The sequence below is a fragment of the Schistocerca piceifrons genome, chromosome X (genome assembly GCF_021461385.2).
Source record: "Schistocerca piceifrons isolate TAMUIC-IGC-003096 chromosome X, iqSchPice1.1, whole genome shotgun sequence".
NCBI classification, from domain to species: Eukaryota; Metazoa; Arthropoda; class Insecta; order Orthoptera; family Acrididae; genus Schistocerca; species Schistocerca piceifrons.
The window spans coordinates 579,009,402-579,031,974 of NC_060149.1; the positions used below are offsets into that span (position 1 = coordinate 579,009,402).

General features: G+C 42.3%; 1 protein-coding gene across 3 annotated transcripts in view; it reads left to right on the forward strand.

The window, feature by feature from the left end:
• The window catches only part of LOC124722052, an 85,182-nt gene that overhangs the window by 20,462 nt on the left and 42,147 nt on the right, over positions 1 to 22,573 (forward strand). For 2 of the 3 annotated variants that reach the window (XM_047247244.1, XM_047247245.1), the window contains exons 2-14: positions 4,744 to 4,797; positions 4,968 to 5,006; positions 5,176 to 5,226; positions 5,925 to 5,975; positions 13,174 to 13,224; positions 13,374 to 13,424; positions 13,550 to 13,600; positions 13,727 to 13,759; positions 13,885 to 13,938; positions 14,064 to 14,117; positions 14,281 to 14,331; positions 14,468 to 14,521; positions 14,661 to 14,696. In XM_047247244.1, the coding sequence (XP_047103200.1) occupies positions 4,773 to 4,797; positions 4,968 to 5,006; positions 5,176 to 5,226; positions 5,925 to 5,975; positions 13,174 to 13,224; positions 13,374 to 13,424; positions 13,550 to 13,600; positions 13,727 to 13,759; positions 13,885 to 13,938; positions 14,064 to 14,117; positions 14,281 to 14,331; positions 14,468 to 14,521; positions 14,661 to 14,696 (601 nt within the window). In that variant the 5' untranslated portion in view covers positions 4,744 to 4,772. The remainder of the gene's footprint in view (positions 1 to 4,743; positions 4,798 to 4,967; positions 5,007 to 5,175; positions 5,227 to 5,924; positions 5,976 to 13,173; positions 13,225 to 13,373; positions 13,425 to 13,549; positions 13,601 to 13,726; positions 13,760 to 13,884; positions 13,939 to 14,063; positions 14,118 to 14,280; positions 14,332 to 14,467; positions 14,522 to 14,660; positions 14,697 to 22,573) is intronic. The other variant, XM_047247246.1, reaches the window with a different exon arrangement.

Consider the following 22,573-nt stretch of genomic DNA (forward strand, 5'->3'; position numbering starts at 1 on the left):
GTTCATGTACTGACACATTCCATGGCCTTGGAGATTTGTTCCTCAACTTGGTCCTACGGAACTTGACGAGTAAATAAAAAATAAAAACATAATGCAACCTTGTGAAATGCCAATTGTGATTGCAATTTCTCTCTGAGTGATACAATGATCATTTTGAATCAGTCTGTCAACATTTCACCTGTGGAACTCTGTGATTGCTGTCACAGGACATCCAACTCTTTGTCTGTCACACAGGTCGGATGTTCCTGCCTCACCATCTTTAAATTTACTCCCCCATTGACACACAGTACTCACATCAACACAATCACCATAAACTGCTTTCATTCCCTGATGAATCTCCTTTGTGGTGACACCTTCTGCTGTCAAGAATTCATTGAGTGAACGATGCTTAACTAGCATTGACTGACCATCTGCCCAGGGTTCCCTACTTTACACTGTAACAACACAACTGTTCAATGCTAATGCTTCCCACGTACTGGAGCTGTAGTGAAGAGGCTATGGAACAGGCCAGTATGTGCTGCATACCAATGCTGCCAACTGTTGAAGAGTTACGAAGGTGGAGGCATTACTTTTCAGTCAACCCTCGTAACTGGCTATGTTGCGAACTGAAACAGAAGCCTCTCTTTTGGCATGACTGAAACAGATTGTCGAATCTTTCATATTGCATAATATATTCTCTGGTATATTGCTCTCCCAGAAATAGTGGGTTTGGGGTTGTGGGCACCATTAATCCAAAGATGGATGTCTCAGGTTGCCTGTGTATAGGCTGTGTATTATTGGCTCCCCAGTAGTTTTGGAATTGGAATTGCTTAGTTGGCAACAACATTCTTTATTCAGTAAGATGCTTATAGAGGGTCGATGGTGACTGATTGGTGCACAAAGGCCCAGGCAGCAGCTGTTACCTTAGCATAGCATTTAGTGGTATGCTTGGCCATGGCTGGATGAGGATCTATCATCTCTTACTGCATCTATCTGCTTCTGTAAGTCCATGTTAACTGCTTACATTTGTGCCATCTACTCCAACAAACCCAGAACTGCCTTTGTAGTCATTACCCATATTGTCCTGGTTTGCTCACTGTAAAGTATATGTATACACAGTAAGAGAAAAGTAGGAAAAGTGCCACAGGAAAGGTCTTAATACTAATACCGCCATCACACACTACTAAAACTACTCCTAGTTCTTATGCCAGAGTGCTAACCATGCATGTTCCTTACATTCTTTTGCATAATTCCCTGGCCTACTACAAGTGAAATAGGTTAACGCTTGAGACTGAGCACCTGGAGCACTAGGCCCCAACAAATTACACTGCCCATACCTAACTGGGTGCAAGCCACTAGCAGTTTCTCTAGTGTTCCCCCTAAAGTCACTCAGATTGCAGACTGAATCTGTTTTCACTAGCTGCACTTCAGCCAACCCTCCAATCCAGAGGGTTAATCATTGTTAAGACAATAGCATGAAAAAAAATACATTCCTACTCACAATGTTAAGATGAAGACTCTGAATGCTGTCCCACATCATTGCTCATTGTCATTGGCTTTCTCTTGACACCGAGTGTAATGAGTGTGTGGGGTGCAGACACCATTAATGCCAAAATGGTCATTTCAGGATGGTGCATGCAGGTAATGGTTTGCAATTATCAGCTCCCCAGTGGCTGTGGAATCAGAAAAGCTCAGTTATTAATAACATTCTTTATTCAGCAAGACATTTGTACAGAGGGTGATGGTGATGATTTGGTGGCCTCTAGGCAGCAGCTGCTACCTTAGCGCAGTGTACAGTGGAATACATGACTGCGGTAGCCTAAGGACTCTGGCCAGGAGAGCTACCTCAATGAAGTGGCAGCAACTGGTGACCTTGCAGATGGGTTTGCAGTGTGCAGGTGTGCTAGCCAGCTGGTTGCTTTGATGGTTGGGCAGGTATTTGGCTTGCTGGCACTTGGGCATCAAACCATGACCTGTTGGAGATGCCCAGTGACTAGACAAAGAAGATGGTCCCCTCCTGGTGGCACTGGCTTGAGCCCCAGAATCATTATGTCTAACAGTGGCCCATAGACCAGCAGGTAGCAGGTAATGCAGTGAGGCATAGATTAAGCCAATTGGCCCACATGGGAGTGACAGCTGGTGTGGAGTACATCAAAGACAAGATACTGTTAGGGTCTGTACTTCTGTTAATCGTATTGGCTCATGATATGAATAAATTTCCAACTTGAATTGATCTTTGCCATTAGTGTGAGCACAATATTGAATGTGATGTGGTATTGGCCAGTGTGTGCAGTAATATATTTTAAAGTTAAATTTATGATTTTTTTTGAATCATAAACTCAATAAATGTAAATTAACAAACATTTCTCTGCGTTTATTTTCACTATGCAATATTTCATCGGCACCATTTGTATGTATCTTGATGTAATTGTCTATATTTTTACTGCCATAAGATTACGTGAATGCAACAGTGTGTTGAAAATGAATCTGTTGCTCAGTAGCAAAGTGTGAGTTACTTGCTTTTGATAGGGTTGATCTGGGACTGCATATGTAACCCTCATTTTATGGCCAGCAAACTTTCATTGAACACAAAATTACCATTATGTTACAAGAGATTACATTACTCATTAGTCCACAAAACCAGACAATAATAGTTCGTGATTGAAATGAATATAAGTCTAAGCATGATTGCTTCATTGTGCATGTGTATTGTAATTATAATATTGACCCCATTTCCAAGTAAATCCTGTGCTAGTGGGAACCACATACTCACAAAATAAGAACTCTCTACAGAAATGTTACACCTGCTCATGGAGTGCATATAATAGACACATCACTCTAACCACTCAGTAATCAGAAAGCACAGCAATTACTATCCAAACGCAAGTCCAGTTCAGTCCTTTGGTGATGGTCATAGTTTACTTTATAGAGGTAGAGTTGGAGTTGGATAGTAGAAGTTAGTGAAGGAAAAACAGAGTAAACTAGCTACTGGGTGGCCTTATGTTGGTCCCCTATAGATTTTCACGTGACTGGCCTGTGATATTAGTGCCATCCCTGCCGGTGGCAACATAATCAAACATGGTCAGTGTTTCTCATATCGGCACGTCTTTATGTTCCTTCTGCATGTCTTGGGGGGGTTATTAAAACTGCAGCATGACATTTTCTTTTATTGGCAAGCAAACTACAGTAATGACCCTTCTTTTGAAAATGATAAGCTTATAGTGGTGTAGGGCTTGTAACAAGCCACCCCCCTCATCCCCTATTTTTATTTTGAAAGTGTAGTTGACAGTCTTGCAGTGACACCTTATATGTAACTATAGATGTACAGTAATGACCCTTCTTTTGAAAATGATAAGCTTATAGTGGTGTAGGGCTTGTAACAAGCCACCCCCCCCCCCCCCCCCAATCCCGTATTTTTATTTTTTTTATTTTGAAAGTGTAGTTGACAGTCTTGCAGTGACACCTTATATGTAACTATAGATGTTCATACTGCAGTTCATTTATATCAATACTTTTTGTATTTGTAAATTGTAAATTTACAATAATGACAACACAAAACGTACTTATGTAGCTGAAATAGATTTAATATCAGAGATTAGTGTCATGACAACACACTAATTACCCTTGTCATGAATGCTGTAACATTGGCTGCACATTTTCCTGCCAAATTATTTAATGTAAAATTACCTAAGAACAAACTGTAGCATCTTCTGCTCTAAAACTTCTCTGATGTTGTGATTGCAATTAAAAGTGCCCTTAACTTCTAAAAGTTCAGACTGTGTATCATATCCAGCGGTGTGCATCATCATTTCACTTAGCATTTGCTCTCTGCTGATATCACTGATGGAATTACTGAAATAATACTTTTATGAACACAAATTTTGCCACACTTAATGACAGTAAATAGAAATCTCATGGCCACTGTAGACTGAGGTGTTGTGGTTTCTGGACATTGTAAAGCTAAATAATAGTACGAATTAAAAGCAGAAATGCTATGCAGATCAAACCATTCACACAGAAAGGGCTTCACCTGTTGCATTTCTCCAGTATCAGATCAAAAATGCCGTAGGAGCTTTATGTTCAGCTGCAGCATTGCTACCTAGATGAGTCATATCACAACAGGGTAATATTGTATGGCATGGCATGGCATGGCATTAATTTTATAGCTTCATAAGACACTCTCATCCTCTGGTTTCACACCACTATTGTAGCTGCATGAGCTGTGCGATAAGAAATACCCCTGTATTAAAAGAAATCAATTATCCAGAAATTTTTCATTGTACCCTATTTGAACTTTCTCACATGCTGATATTATTCCTCTCAGTGGCGAGAGTCATATTGTACGTTAGTTTCAAATAACCATATTATTTGTCAAAACAATAAATATTGATCTTGGTGGAACAGTGATCAACATAGAGTGGTGCTGGGATGTTGTGTGCAACACCTGCATTCAATCTTAATTTTTAGGCACTCCAGTTTACACTTCCAACTTGTTGTAATAATCAGTCATCATTATTTTCTGATATTTTACAAAATGCTTACATTTATACATTAAAAGTTTAAAGATTTTACTGTAATTCAAAATGTGACAGTTACTAGCGCCACTGACCTTTCAAGAGTGTTCATTGTACTATTGTAAACAGAAGTTAGTATTTTCTTGAATATAATGAAATTAAGACTGCAATATTTTTACACATTGAAGATGTTATTTCTCACATTGTGTTGCTCACATCTAACTAATGCAAGATCTTATCTTTCATGCAGATCAAACAGGTGAACCAGCAGAGGGTAGTATGGATACCGCAACAGGACAAGGAGGTGAGGACTGAATAGATTTGTTACCCTAGCAATTTATAAACTTGTATTTAATGAAAAATAATAAATTTAAAACTGCACTATTTTTATATATTGATAGTGTTATTTATCACACTGCGTTGCTCACATTCAACTAATGAAAGCTCATATCTTTCTTGCTGAACATATTGAAGAATCTGCAGTGGCTGGTGTGGATGCAATAGCAGTACAACGTGAGGGCTGGATAGTTTTTTGTTACTTCACTATATTAGTGCTTTAGAAACTTGTATTTTGTCAAAAATAATGAATTTAAAACTACAGTATTTTTATACATTGATAGATGTTATTTCTCACAATGTGTTGCTTACGTACAGTTAATGGATGCTGTTATCTTTCTTGTAGAACATCGTCAAGAAACAGCAGTGGCCCATGCAGATGCACCAACATTACAAGGTGAGAGATAGATAGATTTGTGTCACTGAACTAGCTTAGGAACCTAGAAATTTGTATTTTGTAGAGTATAATGAATTTAAGACTGCAGTATTTTTACATAGTGATAGATATTATTTCGTACGCTCTACAGGACACATGAAACTAATGGAAGCCCATATCTCTCTTATAAAACAGAGTAAAAACCTCCAAAGGCTTTCTTCAAGATGTTGTAATGATCATGCATTACTATTGTTTGATACTCTGCAAACTGCCTATATTTACACATTATAGGTTTAAAGATTTCACTGTAAATCAAAATGTGACAATTACTAGTCCTACTGACCTTTCAAGTTTGTTCAGTCTGCTATTGTAAACAAAAGGTAGTATTTTTTCGAATATAATGAATTTAAGACTGCAGTATTTTTATGCATTGATAGATGTCATTTCTCACAATGTATAACTCACATTCAACTAATGGATGCTCTAATCTTTCTTGTAGAACAACATCATAAAACAGCAGTGTCTATTATGAGTGCACCCACAGTACTAGGGGAGGGCTGGATAGATTTTGTTACTTAACTATATTAGCAATTTTAGAAACCTGTATTTTGTGAAAGGCAATGAATTAAAAAGTGCAACTTTTTTACTCATTGATAGATGTTATTTCTCACACAGATTTGCTCACATTCAACTAATGGAAGCTGTGATCTTTCTTGCAGAACAAAGTGAAGGACGTGCAGAAGGCAGTGCGGATGCCCCAACAGGACAAGGTGAGGGCTGGGGAGATTTGTGTTTCTTAAGTGTCTTACTTATATGTAAACTTGTATTTTGTGAAAAAGAATGAATTTGAAAATACAATATTTTTAAACTTTGATAAATGTTGTTTCTCACCCAGTGTTTCTCACATTTAGCTAATGGATGCTCTTGTCTTTCTTGTAGAACATCAACGTAGTCATCTGTCATTTGCTTGTTTCTTTCAAATAGTCTTTGTACGTTACTGATAGTACAGTTAGCCCTCTGCCATCGAGCATTGTGTCAGCAGTGCGCAAGTAGCAGCATTACTGCATTTACTAGGCAGTCTTGTTTTTTAATAACCATTTAAATTTTGTGTCAAATTGTTTGTGCTCTCTGTAGATTAGTTCAGACGTTCTTTGCACAACACTATTTGGCATGGATAGGGACTGCGACTGCTGTGTTTGGATGCGGGCTGAGTTCATCACTGTGGGGGTCCAGACGGGGCTTTGTTGGGGACGGCCAGCTCATCCCACACATTCCCCGATCAGACTACGGCTGTGGCTGCCCGGGCTACTGTCCACATTGAGGCTGACCCCTCACCCCTGGTAGAGAGGAGGTCGTCTCGAGGTGTGGCTGGGGGTGAAAGACATTCCGGAGGGCTGAACAGAAGGCCTCTCCAGTTTGTCTGACGAACCGGTTTCAGGCTGTGTCTCCGGCTTATACTGATCTTCGGCCGGACATGGCTGCTTGTCCTGTTCCAAAGGTTGCCCCTCAGTCTGCAAGATCCGGGAGGTCGCAGAGGGTGGGCTTACTGGTAGTTGGGAGCTCCAACGTCAGGCACGTAATGGGGCCCCTTAGGCATATGGCTGCAAGAGAGGGGAAGAAAACCAATGTGCACTCTGTGTGCATACCGGGGGGAGTCATTCCAGATGTGGAAAGGGTCTTTCCGGATGCCATGAAGGGTACAGGGCGCATCCATCTGCAGGTAGTCACTCATGTTGGCACCAATGATGTGTGTCACTATGGAGCAGAGGAAATCCTCTCTGGATTCCGGCGGCTACCTGATTTGGTGAAGACTGCCAGTCTCTCTAGTGGGATAAAAGCAGAGCTCACCATCTGCAGCATCATTGACAGGACTGACTGCGGACCTTTGGTACAGAGCGGAGTGGAGGGTCCGAATCAGAGGCTGAGACGGTTCTGCGACCATGTGGGCTGTAGATTCCTCGACTTGTACCTAAGGGTGGTGGGGTTACGGGTTCCACTGGATAAGTCAGGAGTCCACTACACGCAGCAGGTGGCTCCACGGTTAGCAGGGGTCGTGTGGTGTGAACTGGGCGGTTTTTTAGGTTAGATGGCCTCGGGCAAGTACAGAAAGGGCAACAGCCTCAAAGGGTGCGGGGCAAAGTCAGAACATGCGGAGACCAAGCAGCAATTGGTATTGTAATTGTAAACTGTCGAAGCTGCATTGGTAAAGTACCGGAACTTCAAGCACTGATAGAAAGTACCGAAGGTGAAATCATTATAGGTACGGAAGGCTGGCTGGAGCCAGAGATAAATTTTGCCGAAATTTTTACAAAGGCACAGACGGTGTTTAGAAAGGATAGATTGCATGCAACCGGTGGTGGCGTGTTTGTCACTGTTAGTAGTAGTTTATCCTGTAGTGAAATAGAAGTGGATAGTTCTTGTGAATTATTATGGGTGGAGGTTATACTCAACAACTGAGCTAGGTTAATAATTGGCTCCTTTTGCCGACCTCCCGACTCAGCAGCATTAGTGGCAGAACAACTGAGAGAAAATCTGGAATACATTTCACATAAATTTCCTCAGCATGTTATAGTCTTAGGTGGAGATTTCAATTTACCAGATATAGACTGGGACACTCAGATGTTTAGGACAGGTGGTAGGGACAGAGCATCGAGTGACATTATACTGAGTGCACTATCCGAAAATTACCTCGAGCAATTAAACAGAGAACCAACTCGTGGAGATAACATCTTGGACCTACTGATAACAAACAGACCCGAACTTTTTGACTCTGTATGTACAGAACAGGGAATCAGTGATCATAAGACCGTTGCAGCATCCCTGAATATGGAAGTTAATAGGAATATAAAAAAAGGGAGGAAGGTTTATCTGTTTAGCAAGAGTAATAGGAGGCAGATTTCTGACTACCTAACAGATCAAAATGAAAATTTCTGTTCCGACACTGACAATGTTGAGTGTGTATGGAAAAAGTTCAAGGCAATCGTAAAATGCATTTTAGACAGGTACGTGCCGAGAAAACTGTGAGGGACAAGAAAAACCCACCGTAGTTCAACAACAAAGTTAGGAAACTACTGCGAAAGCAAAGAGAACTTCACTGCAAATTTAAACACAGCCAAAACCTCTCAGAGAAACAGAAGCTAAACGATGTCAAAGTTAGCGTAAGGAGGGCTATGCGTGAAGCATTCAGTGAATTCGAAAGTAAAATTCTATGTACCGACTTGACAGAAAATCCTAGGAAGTTCTCTTCTTACGTTAAATCAGTAAGTGGCTCAAAACAGCATATTCAGACACTCCGGGATGATGATGGCATTGAAACAGAGAATGACACGTGTAAAACTGAAATACTAAACACCTTTTTCCAAAGCTGTTTCACAGAGGAAAACCACACTGCAGTTCCTTCTCTAAATCCTCGTGCGAACGAAAAAATTGCTGACATCGAAATAAGTGTCCAAGGGATAGAAAAGCAACTGAAATCACTCAATAGAGGAAAGTCCACTGGACCTGACGGGATACCAATTCGATTATACACAGAGTACACGAAAGAACTTGCCTCCCTTCTAACAGCCGTGTACCGCAAGTCTCTAGAGGAATGGAAGGTTCCAAATGATTGGAAAGGCGCACAGGTAGTTCCAGTTTTCAAGAAGGGTCGTCGAGTAGATGCACAAAACTATAGGCCTATATCTCTAATATTGATCTGTTGTAGAATTTTAGAACATGTTTTTTGCTCACGTATCCTGTTATTTCTGGAAACCCAGAATCTACTCTGTGTTAATCAACATGGATTCTGGAAACAGCGATCATGTGAGACCCAACTTGCTTTTTTTGTTCATGAGACCCAGAAAATATTAGATACAGGCTCCCATGTAGATGCCATTTTCCTTGACTTCCGGAAGGCATTAGAGTCAGTTCTGCACTGTCACCTGATGAACAAAGTAAGAGCCTACGGAATATCAGACCAGCTGTGTAGCTGGATTGAAGAGTTTTTAGCAAACAGAACACAGCATGTTGTTCTCAATGGAGAGACATCTACAGACGTTAAAGTAACCTCTGGCATGCCACAGGGGAGTGTTAAGGGACCATTGCTTTTCACAATATACGAGGGCGGTTCAGAAAGTAACCTTCGATTGGTCACAGTGCGGGTTGTGGGGGGAGTAGCGATGCCATCTGTGCGTTCATGTACTCAACAGGTCAGTCGGCATCAAGCCGTGGTCGAGTGAACGTCGTACCTGCGCTAGTTTAGTTTTTGTGGCAGTTTGAAATGTGTGCTGCAATAGAAAACCCCGCCAAATGTGAAGTGCGTGCTGTCATAAGGTTTTTTACAGCCAAAGGATATTCTGCAGCAGCTATTCATCGTGAGCTTTGTGCCGTGTACGGACCAAGAGTTATGAGTGACGGAGTTGTCCGTGAATGGGTACGTTTATTTAAAAGTGGACGAGAAAACGTTCATGATGAAGAGAGGAGTGGTAGACCATCATTGGTGACTGACGAACTCGTTCAGACAGTTGATGCAAAAGTTCGTGAAAATCGACGTTTCTCAATTTCGGAGTTGTCCACTGGTTTTCCACAGATTTCTAAGACTCTCTTGTACGAGATAGTGACAGCAAGATTGGGTTACTGCAAGTTCTGTGCACGATGGGTGCCCAAAATTCTTACCGACCACCACAAAACTCAAAGAATGGCCTCTGCATTAGACTTTCTGTCACGTTATGAGGACGAAGGAGAACCATTGTTAAACAGAATCGTGACCGGTGACGAAACCTGGATTAAGTACGTGAACCCTGAGACAAAAGAACAATCAAAGATGTGGGCACATTCAAATTCGCCTACCAAACCAAGAAAAGCCTCGCAAGATTTTTCTGCCAGAAAACTGATGGCAACGGTGTTTTGAGATGCCAAAGGGGTGTTGTTGGTTGAATTCATGGAACGTGGTATGACCATTAATCAATACGTGTACTGTGAAACAATAAAAAAGTTACGACGGGCTATACAGAACAAACGCCGTGGTATGCTGACTTCCGGTATCATTTTTTTGCACGATAGCGCCCGTCCTCACTCTGCTCGCAGAAGAACGGCCCTTCTTGAGTCCTTCAAGTGGGACGTTATCAACCATCCACCTTACAGCCCAGACCTGGCGCCAAGTGATTATCACCTCTTCATGCATTTGAAGAAATGGCTCGGGTCACAGCGGTTTGATGACGACGAAGAGCTCAAAGATGCGGTCACAGGCTGGCTCCAGGCACAAGCGGGTGATTTTTATGCAGAAGGAATTTCAAAGCTTGTGAAGAGATACGATAAGTGCCTCAATCGCTATGGAGACTATGTAGAAAAATAGTGCAAAGATGTAGTTGTACGATGTATATATTAAAATATTTTTATTTAACTTGGTGTATTTTTTTAAATCAACCAGAGGTTACTTTCTGAACGGCCTTGTATATAAATGACCTGGTAGATAGTGTCGGAAGTTCCATGTGGCTTTTCATGGATGATGCTGTAGTATACAGAGAAGTTGTAGCTTTAGAAAATTGTAGCGAAATGCAGGAAGATCTACAGCAGATAGGCACTTGGTGCAGGGGGTGGCAACTGACCCTTAACATAGACAAATGTAATGACATAGAAAGAAGGATCCTTTATTGTATGATTATATGATAGCAGAACAACAAACACTGGAACAGTTACTTCTGTAAAATATCTGGTAGTATATGTACGGAACGATTTCAAGTGGAATGATTATATAAAATTAATTGTTGGTAAGGCGGGTGCCAAGTTGAGATTCATTGGGAGAGTCCTTAGAAAATGTAGTCCATCAACAAAGGAGGTGGCTTACAAAACACTCGTTCGACCTATACTTGAGTATTGCTCATCAGTGTGGGATCCATACCAGGTCGGATTGACAGAGGAGATAGAGAAGATCCAAAGAAGAGCGGCGCATTTCGTCACATGGTTATTTGGTAAGCGTGATAGCGCTACAGAGATGTTTAGCAAACTCAAGTGGCAGACTCTGCAAGAGAGGCGCTCTGTATCGCAGTGTAGCTTGCTGTCCAGGTTTCGAGAGGGTGCGTTTCTGGATGAGGTATCGAATATATTGCTTCCCCCTACTTATACCTCCCCAGGAGGTCATGAATGTAAAATTAGAGAGATTCAAGCACGCATGGAGGCTTTCCAGCAGTCGTTCTTCCCGCGAACCATACGCGACTGGAACAGGAAAGGGAGGTAACGACAGTGGCATGTAAAGTGCCCTCTGCCACACACCGTTGGGTGGCTTACGGAGTATAAATATAGATGTAGATGTAGATGTAGATCAAGAAACAGCAGTGGCCAGTGTGAATGCACCAACTGTACAAGGTGAGGACTGGATAGATTTGTGTTACTAAACTATATTAGCAAGTGAGAAACTTGTATTTAGCGAAATGTAATGAATTACAAATTACACTACTGGATTATTCTAAGTGATGGACCCATTTTCGTATTTTTTCAAGTACAATCCAAAATAACAAGCTTTGTACTAATGAAAAGAGGTAGTTTCAAAGTTTTTTTGTAATGTTTGATATCAATTTAATAATTTGTAATTAATTAGTTTGTAATAATTATTTAATAATTAGAAATGTGGTAAGTATTATACATGTTCAATGTGGCCACCATTGGCTTCATGCCAAACATTGACGTAGTAGCCAAATTCGTCCCACACTCAGAAAGCGTATCTACTGTTACTTAGTGCATGGCTTCATAGATACGATTCTGCACATCATTCAGAGTGGTTGGTAGAGGCAGAATGTAGACAGCTTCCTTCACACAACCCCATAAGAAACAGTTCCAAGGTGTGAGATCAGGAGATCTCGGTGGCCAGAAGTGCAGAGCCAGGTCCTCAAGTCCCCTGCGACCGATCTAACGCTGAGGAAGGAAGTCATTCAAAAAGCCTCATACATCATGGTGCCAATGGGATAGAGGTCCATCCTGTTGGAAAATGAAGTCCTGGGAAACTTCCATAACTTGAGGGAACAGCCATTGTTCCAACATGTCCATGTATGTGATTCCCGTTACAGTTCTTCCTGCAAAGAAAAATGGTTCATAAACCTTTGTACGGGATATGGCACAGAACACGTTGATTTTCAATGAGTCTCTTTTGTGTTGCAATGGTGAATGTAGATTTTCCAAACCCCATATGTGAACATTGTGTCTGTTGACTTTTCCACTATCTTGGAATGTTGCTTCATCTCTAAAAATTACATGCTGTAGAAATGCGTCATCCTCCATCTTTCCTAGCATATAACCACAAAATGCGAGACACTTCCCTTTGTCATTCGGGTTGAGAGCCTGCAAAAGTTGTAATAGGTATGGCTTGTACAGTAAACACCATCTCAGAACTTTTCATACAGTTGGTTGGGGTATTCCAAGTTCTTGATTGGCTCTATTGGTAGACTTTCCTGAATCAGTTGGACATCATGCTCTGACACATGTAGTTGGTCTGTGCCTTTTCACTTGCACACAGTCCCAGTCTGTTTAAACTGCTTAAACCAAATGCTAATACTTTTGCAAGTTGGTGACTGAATACCAAATTTGGTACGAAATGCCTGCTGCACTGCAGTTTGCGACTCATTTCTTGCGAACTCATGAATGCAGAAAACCTTGTGCTCCACAGTCACCATCTCACTCACAACTGACAGTGAAACGGAATGACAGCCCAATTGCCAAGCGAACTCTACTGACTATTTCTGAAACCATCACCCACCTCACCCACCCCCTTCCCCCCCCCCCCCCCCCCCCCCAATCTGCTTCCGCCCATCAGAAACTTTGAAACTTCCTCTTTTCATTGGTATAAAGCTTGTTCATTTTTTGTAATTGAATACATACGAATTTTTGAAAATGGGCCCATCATTTAGAATAACCCCGTATTTTTACTTAATGATTGATGTTATTTCTCACAATGTGTTGCTCAAATCTGACTAATGGAATCTCTTATCTTTCTTGCAGAACATATTGAAGAGCCTGCTGAGGCTAGTGTGGATGCAACAACAGAACAAGGTGAGGGCAGGGTAGATTTATGTTACAAACTTGTATTTTGTGAAAAATAATGAATTTAACACTGCCGTATTTTTACACATTGACAGATATTAATTCTCACACTGTGTTACTCACATTCAGTTAATGGGTGCTCTTCATCTTTCTTGTAGAAAAACATCAAGAAACAGCAGTGCCTAGTGTGGATGCACCAACTGGACAATGTGAGGGTTGGATAGATTTGTATACTTAACAAGCTTAGGAACCTAGAAATAAGACAGTTTTCTGTTTGAAATTTTTTGCTTTCCCTTACCTGTGCCAGCACTAAAAGACAATTGCATTTTTTTAGATGCCCAGCGAGTAGAAACTTTTATTAACGAAGTGGCTGCTTTGGACCAAGGTACAGTGTCTCAATTTCATTTAAAGGAGAAAGTTTCATGTTGTAGAAATATTAAAATTTCACATTTTTTATCTTTTTATTTGGCTTTTCTGTATTAGTTCAAAAAGATTATTTTTCTAATTCTAGCGCTTTCCGATCTTCGAGCTTCACAACAGAAAGGTATGGCATTCATTTAGGTTTGTTATATAAGAATTCCTATATTCTAGAAATATCAAAATTCCCCTTGTGCAATCTTGGTTTCAAATGTAATATGTATTAATTCCAAATGATGTTTTTTATTCTAGTTAAAAGGTTGCTAGCAATTTCACAAGCTGGCATTACTGGACTATTACTACCAGGTAAGATCCATTTGGCATTTTGTTTTGAATATAGTTTTGAAATTCAAAAAATATCACACTTCTTTATTTCAATTCTGTGTTTCACCTTACCTGTTGTTTTTCCAAAAATAATTTTCTCATTCCAGTGGCTAACCCGCGAGGAGTTGTAGGACGCCACATTGCTGCACTACCACATCGAAGTAAGTTGTGGAGAGAGTTATGGTCTCCAACAAATTGTAGATTTTGGAAATAGCAGAATAGCAAGTTGTAGATTTTGGAAATAGCAGAATTCTCTGGATGGAGTCTTGTTTTTTAATGTTATCTGCACTAATTCCAAATGATGGTTTTTCTGATTGATTGTAGGGTCCCAGCAATATCGAGTTGTAAAAGCCAAGTTCGATGCACTTAAAGAAGGTATGTACTACTCGCAGCTTTTTTCCCCTCCTTGTATAACTAGTTGCGGATTCTGGAAAGAACACTTTTCTCTGTGTACAAACTTATGTTCTACCTTCAGTTTGATAATTCTTAAAGGTGATTTCTCTGTTTCCAGCATATTACCAACTAAGAGCTGCAGAAGTCAATGGGGTTGCTCTAGCAGAAAAAGGTAGTTTCTTGAGTCATTTATTGAATAGCAAGTTTTGATTTCTACAAATAACACATCTGCTAGTGTGCTATATTATGTTTCATTTTATGCTTGCTAGTTAAAAATGATTTTCTGATTCCAATGTTAAAACAATTTGCAGTTACAGAAGATGGAAGGGCTGTCTATGGAGCATGGGGTATGTTCCATACGTAGTATTATATAAATAGTTTAGAATTTAGAAATAACTCAATATTAATGCGTGAAAAGTTGTGTATCACCATGTCTGTGCTAGTTCAAACAGAGTTTGTATTCAGTCAACTGCCAAAATGGTCTAATGCTATTTTGTTACTATTCTGGTTGTCTGCTGTTCCAGTCTTTCATATAATACCATGTTAGTTAGTTTTCTTTAAATGTCTTTTGTTGCTTTATAAAACTTAATATCTTGGCAGCATATCATTGGTATTTACTGAGAGCTGAAAAATGCCAGATGAATTTTTGGAGCAGCAAACTGCTTGAAGAAAGATTCTTCTAAATAATAGAGAAATGTGCACTTTCATTCACAGAAAGATTTTTAACCTACCTCAAATCAAATATGAATCATCAGTTCTCTTTTACATGCTATTTAACATGTGAAAAATTGAATGAGTACAGTCCTAACAAGAATGTCTGTCATCGAATGAAAGATGTTGGTCTATTTTATGTTGTTAATGTCACAGTAGTGCTGTCATGGCTAAAAATATGTTTATATATTAGTAGATTAGGGATTAATTCTGCATTATGATGAAGGAATAATACCCCCCTGCGGGTCTGGGAGTTAAAATAGGCCCGAGGTATTCCTGCCTGTCGTAAGAGGCGACTAAAAGGAGTCTGACACATTTCGGCCTTTATGTGATGGTCCCCTGTAGGGTTTGACCTCCATTTTTCAAAATTTTCCTGAAGGCCGAGCCAATTGGCGAAGGGCACCTTAAATGATGCATAGTGTCCATCATGGGCTGAGACCTCTCGCATCCTCCATTAACGTGGAGCTGCACTTCCACTCATTCTCCAGCTGTTGTGTGAGGTCACCCACCTGAGTGCGTTTTCCTCCATCCTCTGTGCAGTATCACTTTCTGCACTGTCGATAATAATGGACTTCTTAGCTCATTTGTGCCTGACATCCAGCTCAGTAGCCAGTCTGTTGTGGTGAGGCCGCCATGTACCCTGTTGGTTGTAGCCCCCTGACCATATAGGGGTTGCTCCGCTGGTGCCTGCACCGTTAACTCCCCACATATGCCAAGGAGTAGATGCCCATCACTCTGGGGCATCGGGACTCCCGGAAATGGCCATCCTGCCAGGTGGCCTTTGCTGCACCGGGGTAGAGCCCTTGGGGAGGGCCCCTCGTCGGAGTGGGTGACATCAGGGCAGATGACACGCCATGAAGCATACTACGTCATCTCTTGCTGGTGGTCAAACACCAGCAGTCTCTAAGCTATCAAGGTATAACTTCAATGCTAAGAAATATGACCCCAAATCATTCCCACCCCCCTGGCTACACCATGGGAGGAACACCAGGCTGAGGATGGCAGCAAAGCTTATTCACCTCGGTACCTTGTATGTACGAGAGTTGATGGGGAATCTTTCCTATCAATGAAAACTAACTTTTTTGTGGAGCATTTAGAGGACAAGTTTATGGAGGTGGAGGGCTTGCCCAAAATGCGGTCAGGGTCGGTCTTGATCAGAACACCATCTTTTGCCCAGTCATGGGCACTACTGCCTGTGACAAGCGGGGGGATGTTTCTGTTACCATCACACCCGATAAGAGCTTAAATATGTTCCAGGGTATCATATTTCACTGGGACTTTTTTTTGCAGTCTGACGATGAGCTGCACGCCAATTTAGAGCAGTGGGTTGTCCATTTCGTTCAGCACATCCACCGTGCCGGTTGCCACTGGTGCTTTCATCTTGACATTTGAGGGTGACACATTACCTGAGAAGGTCAAGGTGATGGTCTGCCACTGTGATGTAAAGCCATATATCCCTCCCCTGATGCGGTGCTTTAAGTGCTGGAAGTTCAGCCATATGTCTTCCTGCTGTACTTCCAGCATCACCTCTCAGGATTGTGGACATCCTTCACATCTCAATACTCCCTGTCCCCGTCACCCATCTGTGTCAGCTGCAGAGAGCACCATTCGCCTTGCTCGCCAGACCGCAGGATTCTCCAGAAAGAAAGAAAAATAATGGATTACAAGACCCTGGACTGACTGACCTACACTGAGCAAAGAGAAAATATGAGAGGCCACATACTGTGATTGACGCCAACCTATGCCACCACAACCTACTTTAGGAGCAGCATTCCCCCAACCATTGGGGACTTCAGTCCCCACTTCTCAGCCAGAGAAGTGTAAGTCTTCTTCAGCTCCTCTCGCCAGGAAGGGATCCCTTGGGTCACTCCCTTCCCAGGTTCCTACCAGTGGCTGAAGCAAATATAGGTAGCTGGTCATGGAGCGCCATCATCCTCCTCAGTCCCTGAGGCTGAATCAATGAAGCCCTCCCAGCCAGACAAACCTAACGAGCAGCGAGAGAAACCTAAAAAGAAAAAGACCCCAAACAAGTAAGGCACTGCGATGACACCTACACCACCACTGCCTACAAGCTCTGTGTCATAGGATGAGGTGGAGATTCTGGTGTCCGCTGAGGACTTAGATCTCGCTGGGCCCTGAGGCACAATGGATGTTGATCGTACAGGTACTCATCTGGTGGCAGCAGGTGACCCTGAGGCGTAGACTGCCTCATTGAGTGTTTCATACCTTCGCAGTCTCATGATCACGTAATCTTCTAGTGGAATTGGGTCGGTTTTCTCCACCACCTGGCTGAGCTACGGCAACTGTAAAGCTTTACACCTACTTTCTGCATTGCCCTGCAGGAAACCTGGTTTTCGGAAATGCAGACCCCTGCCCTCCCCAGCTGTAAGCGATATTACAGGAACCGTAGCGACTGTAATAGAGTGTCAGGTAGATTTTGGGTCTATGTCCTGAACTCAGTATGTAGTGAACCTGTGCCTCTTCAAACCCCTCTTGAAGCTGTGGCTGTCAAGATAAGGACGACACAGGAAATAACTGTCTGCAATGTATATCTTCCTCCAGATGGTGCAGTACCCCTGAATGTATTGGCTGCACTGAGTGGTCAACTCCCTAAACCTTTCCTACTTTTGGGTGATTTTAATGCGCATAACCCCTTGTGGGGTGGCACTATGCTTACTGGCCAAGGTAGGGGGATCAAATATACTGTCACAACTGGACCTCTGCCTCTTAAATACAGGTGTCCCCACACATTTCAGTATAGCACATGGCACATATTCAGCCATTGATCCCTTGGTTTGCAGTCTGGGCCTTCTCCCATCTATCCACTGGAGAGCACATGACGACCTGTGTGGTAGTGACCACTTCCCCATCTTCCTGTCACTCCCCTGGCGTCACGCCCATGAGTGCTTACCCAGATGGGCTTTAAACAAGGCAGACTGGGAAGTCGTCACCTCTGCTGTCACCGCTGAATCTCCCCCACATGGTGCCATCAATGTTGTCATTGAGCAGGTCACTACAATGATTGTTTGTATGGTGGGAAACGCAATCCCTCGTTCTTTAGGGTGCCCCCAGCAAAAGAAAGTCCCTTGGTGGTCGTCGGAAGTCACTGAGGCAATTAAAGAGCATCAGTGAGCCCTACAGTGACATAAGCAGCACCCTTCCCTCCAGTACTTAATAGCCTTTAAGCAGCTCCATGCCTGCATTCACCAGCTTATAAAATGACAGAAATAGGAGTGTTGGGAGAGGTACGTGTCGACCTTTGTGTGTCATACGTCACCTTCCCAAGACTGGACGAAGATCAGACATCATTTTGGGTATGAGACCGCAACAGGTGTCCCTAGCATTAACATAAATGGCGTGTTATCTACTGATGTAGACGCAATTGCCGAGCACTTTCTGAGCACTATGCTCAAGCCTCTGCCTTTTGCACCCTCAAATGGTGGATGGAAAGGAAAGTCCTCTCATTCACTGCATGCCACAGTGAACCCTATAACACTCCATTTACGGAGTGGGATCTCCTCAGTGCCCTTGCAAATTGCCCCAATGCAGCTCCTGGGCCACATGAGATCCACAGTCAGATGACTATACAGCTCTTGTCTGACTACAAGCGACATCTCATCATCATCAATTGGATGTGATGCAATGGCGTCTTTCCATCACAGTGGCAAGAGAGCACCATCATTCAGGTACTCAAACCCAGTAAAAACCTTCTTCATGTGGATGGCTATTGGCCCACCAGCCTCACCAACATTCTTTGCAAGCTCCTGGAATGTATGATGTGTCGACAGTTGGTTGGGTCCTGGAGTCACGTGGCCTACTGGCTCCATGTCAGGGTGGCTTCCACCAGGGTCGCTCTGCCACTGATATCCTTGTGTCCCTCAAGTCTGCCATCTGAACAGCCTTTTCCAGATGCCAACATCTAGTTGCCGTCTTTTTTGACTTACGTAAAGCATACAATACGACCTGGCCTCATCATATCTTTGTCATATTGGATGAGTGTGGTCTCCATGCCCTGCACCTGATATTTATCCAAAACTTCCTGTCACTCTGTACTTTCTGTGTCCAAGTCAGTGCCTCCCATAGTTTCCCCCATATTCAGGACAATGGCATTTCACAGGGCTCCATATTGAGTGTCTCTCTATTTTTAGTGGCTATTAACGGCCTAGCAGCAGCTGTAGGGCCATTGGTTCTCACCTTCTCTGTATGCAGATGACTTCTGCATTTCGTACTGCTCCTCCAGTACTGGTGCTCCTGAGCGGCACCTACAGGGAACCATTCACAAGGTGCAGTCATGGGCTCTAGTCCACGGCTTCCAGTTTTTAGCCTGGAAGTCGTGTGTCATCCATTTCTTTTCTTTCGTCGCATCATTCACCTAGAACCAGAACTTTACCTTAAAGACAATTCACTCACTGTAGTGGAGATATAGCGATTCTTAGGACCAGTTTTAGATGCCTGATTGACTTGGCTACCTCACCTTCATCAGCTTAAGTGGAAGAGCTGGTAGAACCTCAATGCCCTCCACTGCCTGAGCAACATCAACTAGCGTGCAGATCTCTCTACACTGCTGCAGCTCTACAGAACCCTTGTTCAATTTCGCCTTGACTGTGGGAGTCTGGTTTATGGTTCAGCGGTGCCCTCAGCATTGCGTTTACTCGACCCAGTTCACCATTGTGGCGTTCGCCTAGCGATGAGAGCTTTTAGAACAAGTCAGGTGACCAGTGTCCTGGTGGAGGCCAGAGTCCCTCCATTGAAGGTTAGGCATGCACAACTGCTCCCCAGTTACATTGCACACATTCATAGTTCTCTTGCTTATCTGAATTACCATCTCCTTTTCCCAATCACGGCGAATCATCTCCCGCATCGGCGGCCCAGGTCAGATCTTACAATTGTGGTTTGCATCTGGTCCTTTCTGTCTGAACTGGAGTCCTTCCAGTTAGCACCTCTCCTTGAGGTCAATTCATGTACACCTCTATGGTGTACACATAGGCTGCATATTCTTCTGGACCTTTGGCATGGCCCTAAGGACTCCGTTAACCCTGTGGCTCTCCACTGTCACTTACTCTTGCTTCTCGACATGTACTGGGGCCATGAAGTGGTTTATACTGATGGCTTGATGGCTGATGGTCACGTAGGGTTTGCGTATGTTCATAAAGGGCATATTGATCAGCACTCCTTGCCAAATGGCTGCATAGTTTTCACTGCAGAGCTGGTGGACATATCTCGTGCTCTTGAGCACATCCGCTCATACCCAGGTGAGTCAATTCTCATGTGTACTGACTCGTTGAGCAGCCTTCAAGCTATCTACCAGTGCTGCCCTTGTCATCCTTTTGTAGTGTCCATTTAGGAGTCCATCTATGCCCTGGAACGGTCCCATCATTCAGTGGTGTTTGTGTGAACCCCAGGACACATCGGAATCCCAGGCAACGAACTTGGCAACAGGGTAGCCAGACAGGCTACGTGGAAACCACTTCTGGAGATGGGCACCTCTGAAACTGACGTGTGTTCTGTCTTCACCGCAGGGTTTTTCAGCTTTGGGAGACGGAATGGCATAACAGTACATGCATCAAACTGCATGTCACAAAGAGAGTACGAATGTGTGGAAGTCTTCCATGCGGTCCTCTTGCAGGAAATCAGTTGTCCTCTGCTGGCTTCACATTGACCATACGTGGCTAAAGCATGGTTACCTCCTCCGTTGTGAGAACCCACCTAGGTGTTGCTGAGGCTCACTGATGACGATCATCCACCTCTTGCTGGATTGCCCACTTTTAGCTGCTCAGTGGTGGACTTCTTTTAACTTTCCCAGCACCCTACCTTTGGTGTTGGGTGACAATGTCTCAACTGCAGATTTAGTTTTACGTTTTATTCATGTGGGTGGGTTTTATCATTCGATCTAAGTTTTAGCACATGTCCTTTGTCCCTCTGTGTCCTACACTCTAGTGCTTTTAGGTTGGAGGCTTTAATGTGTCGCAGAGTGGCTGGCTGCTCCCTTTTATTCTCATGGTCAACCAGCCATGGTAATCTGCTCTCTTGTTTTGATCTCTTCTACATGTTTCTTGCGTGTCTCTGTGGTTTTCTTGCCTGATTTTGTCCATTTTAGTGTTTGTTGCCCTTCTGTTAGTCTTGTGGTTTTCTCCTTTCTTCCAGCTGTGTTTTGTATGTCTCAGTTATTTTACTCCCATGCTTGTGGAATTATTTTAATCAGAATGAGGGACTGATGACCTAGCTGTTGGTGCCCCCCCCCCTTTTTAAACCAACCAAAAAACAATAGCACAATCCAATGCAATCCTTGTGCTTGTAACTTCTAAGAAGTATAACTCTTACATTCTACAGAAATGTACTAAGGAAGCAAGCAGTGTGAAGAAAGCCCCTAATTTAATTTTGTTATAAAAAATATAGTCTGTTATCCAATTCTTGGCTCAGTAAAACTAAACAATATCTCTCTCTCTTTCTCTTTCTCTCTCTCTCTCTCTCTCTCTCTCTCTCTCTCTCTCTCTGTGTGTGTGTGTGTGTGTGTGTGTGTGTGTGTGTGTGTGTGTGTGTGTGTGTGTGTGTGTGTCAAATAAGGCAAGCTGAAAGTATTGAGTTTTCCTGCACTCAGAAAGATAAGAGTTAAAGGTAAATGAATTGCATACACTGTCTGTTGAAGCATACTAGGTTGCATGAGAATGTTACCACACTAAAAAGTGAATATAATGAAGTCGTGGTCTTCTCTGTTTACATGCTGTGAATTCTCAAAGGAAGTTGTCGTATTATGTTTGTCTAAGTACAATAGCAGGAATGCAAATGTTAAACATAGAGGACTATAAATTAGCGGACAATTCCTGTAGGTAAAATAATGAGAGCAGAGAAGTTGTTATGTATCACATTTAAACAAAGAAAAACCACTATTTTCTGCTGAGGTCAACTATTGAAAGCGTGTGCTTATGAATTGTTGCAGCTGGTAAACTTACTTGTGATTATCACAGTACATAGAACCCCATGGGGAAATTTTCAAATATTCTAGAAGAATGGAGTGTTAATTAGGTCCTCTAGCACAAAAAAGGCAAATGATAATCAGCAAATTTTTTAATATTTCGTGAAAAATTCAAGTAAAAAATGGAAATCTGACTTAATATTTGTAAGTTTTTTTGTTGTTTTTCTCACCAAAACTGCACAGACGTACTGAACTCTAATTGACAACATTTTTGTAAATGAACACTTAATTGTTATTTAGTCATGAATGGCCACTCTGATATGATGCATAACTAGCCATGCTTAGTAGCTTACCTGGCCACAGTAAAATTTATTTTTACTGTATAGCTTTGTTTTATACAAAGACATAATTATATTTACAAAAAATGAAGAAATATACTTGTTATAAGGTCTTGTAACATCATAACCATTCACCCACAGCTCCATTGTTTATGTACACCATGAATCATTCTTCATGTGTCACAAATATTTACACATAGTGTAGTAGTGTATGGTATATTGTGAAGTGCATATGATGACCCACTGGTCATGCATGTCAACT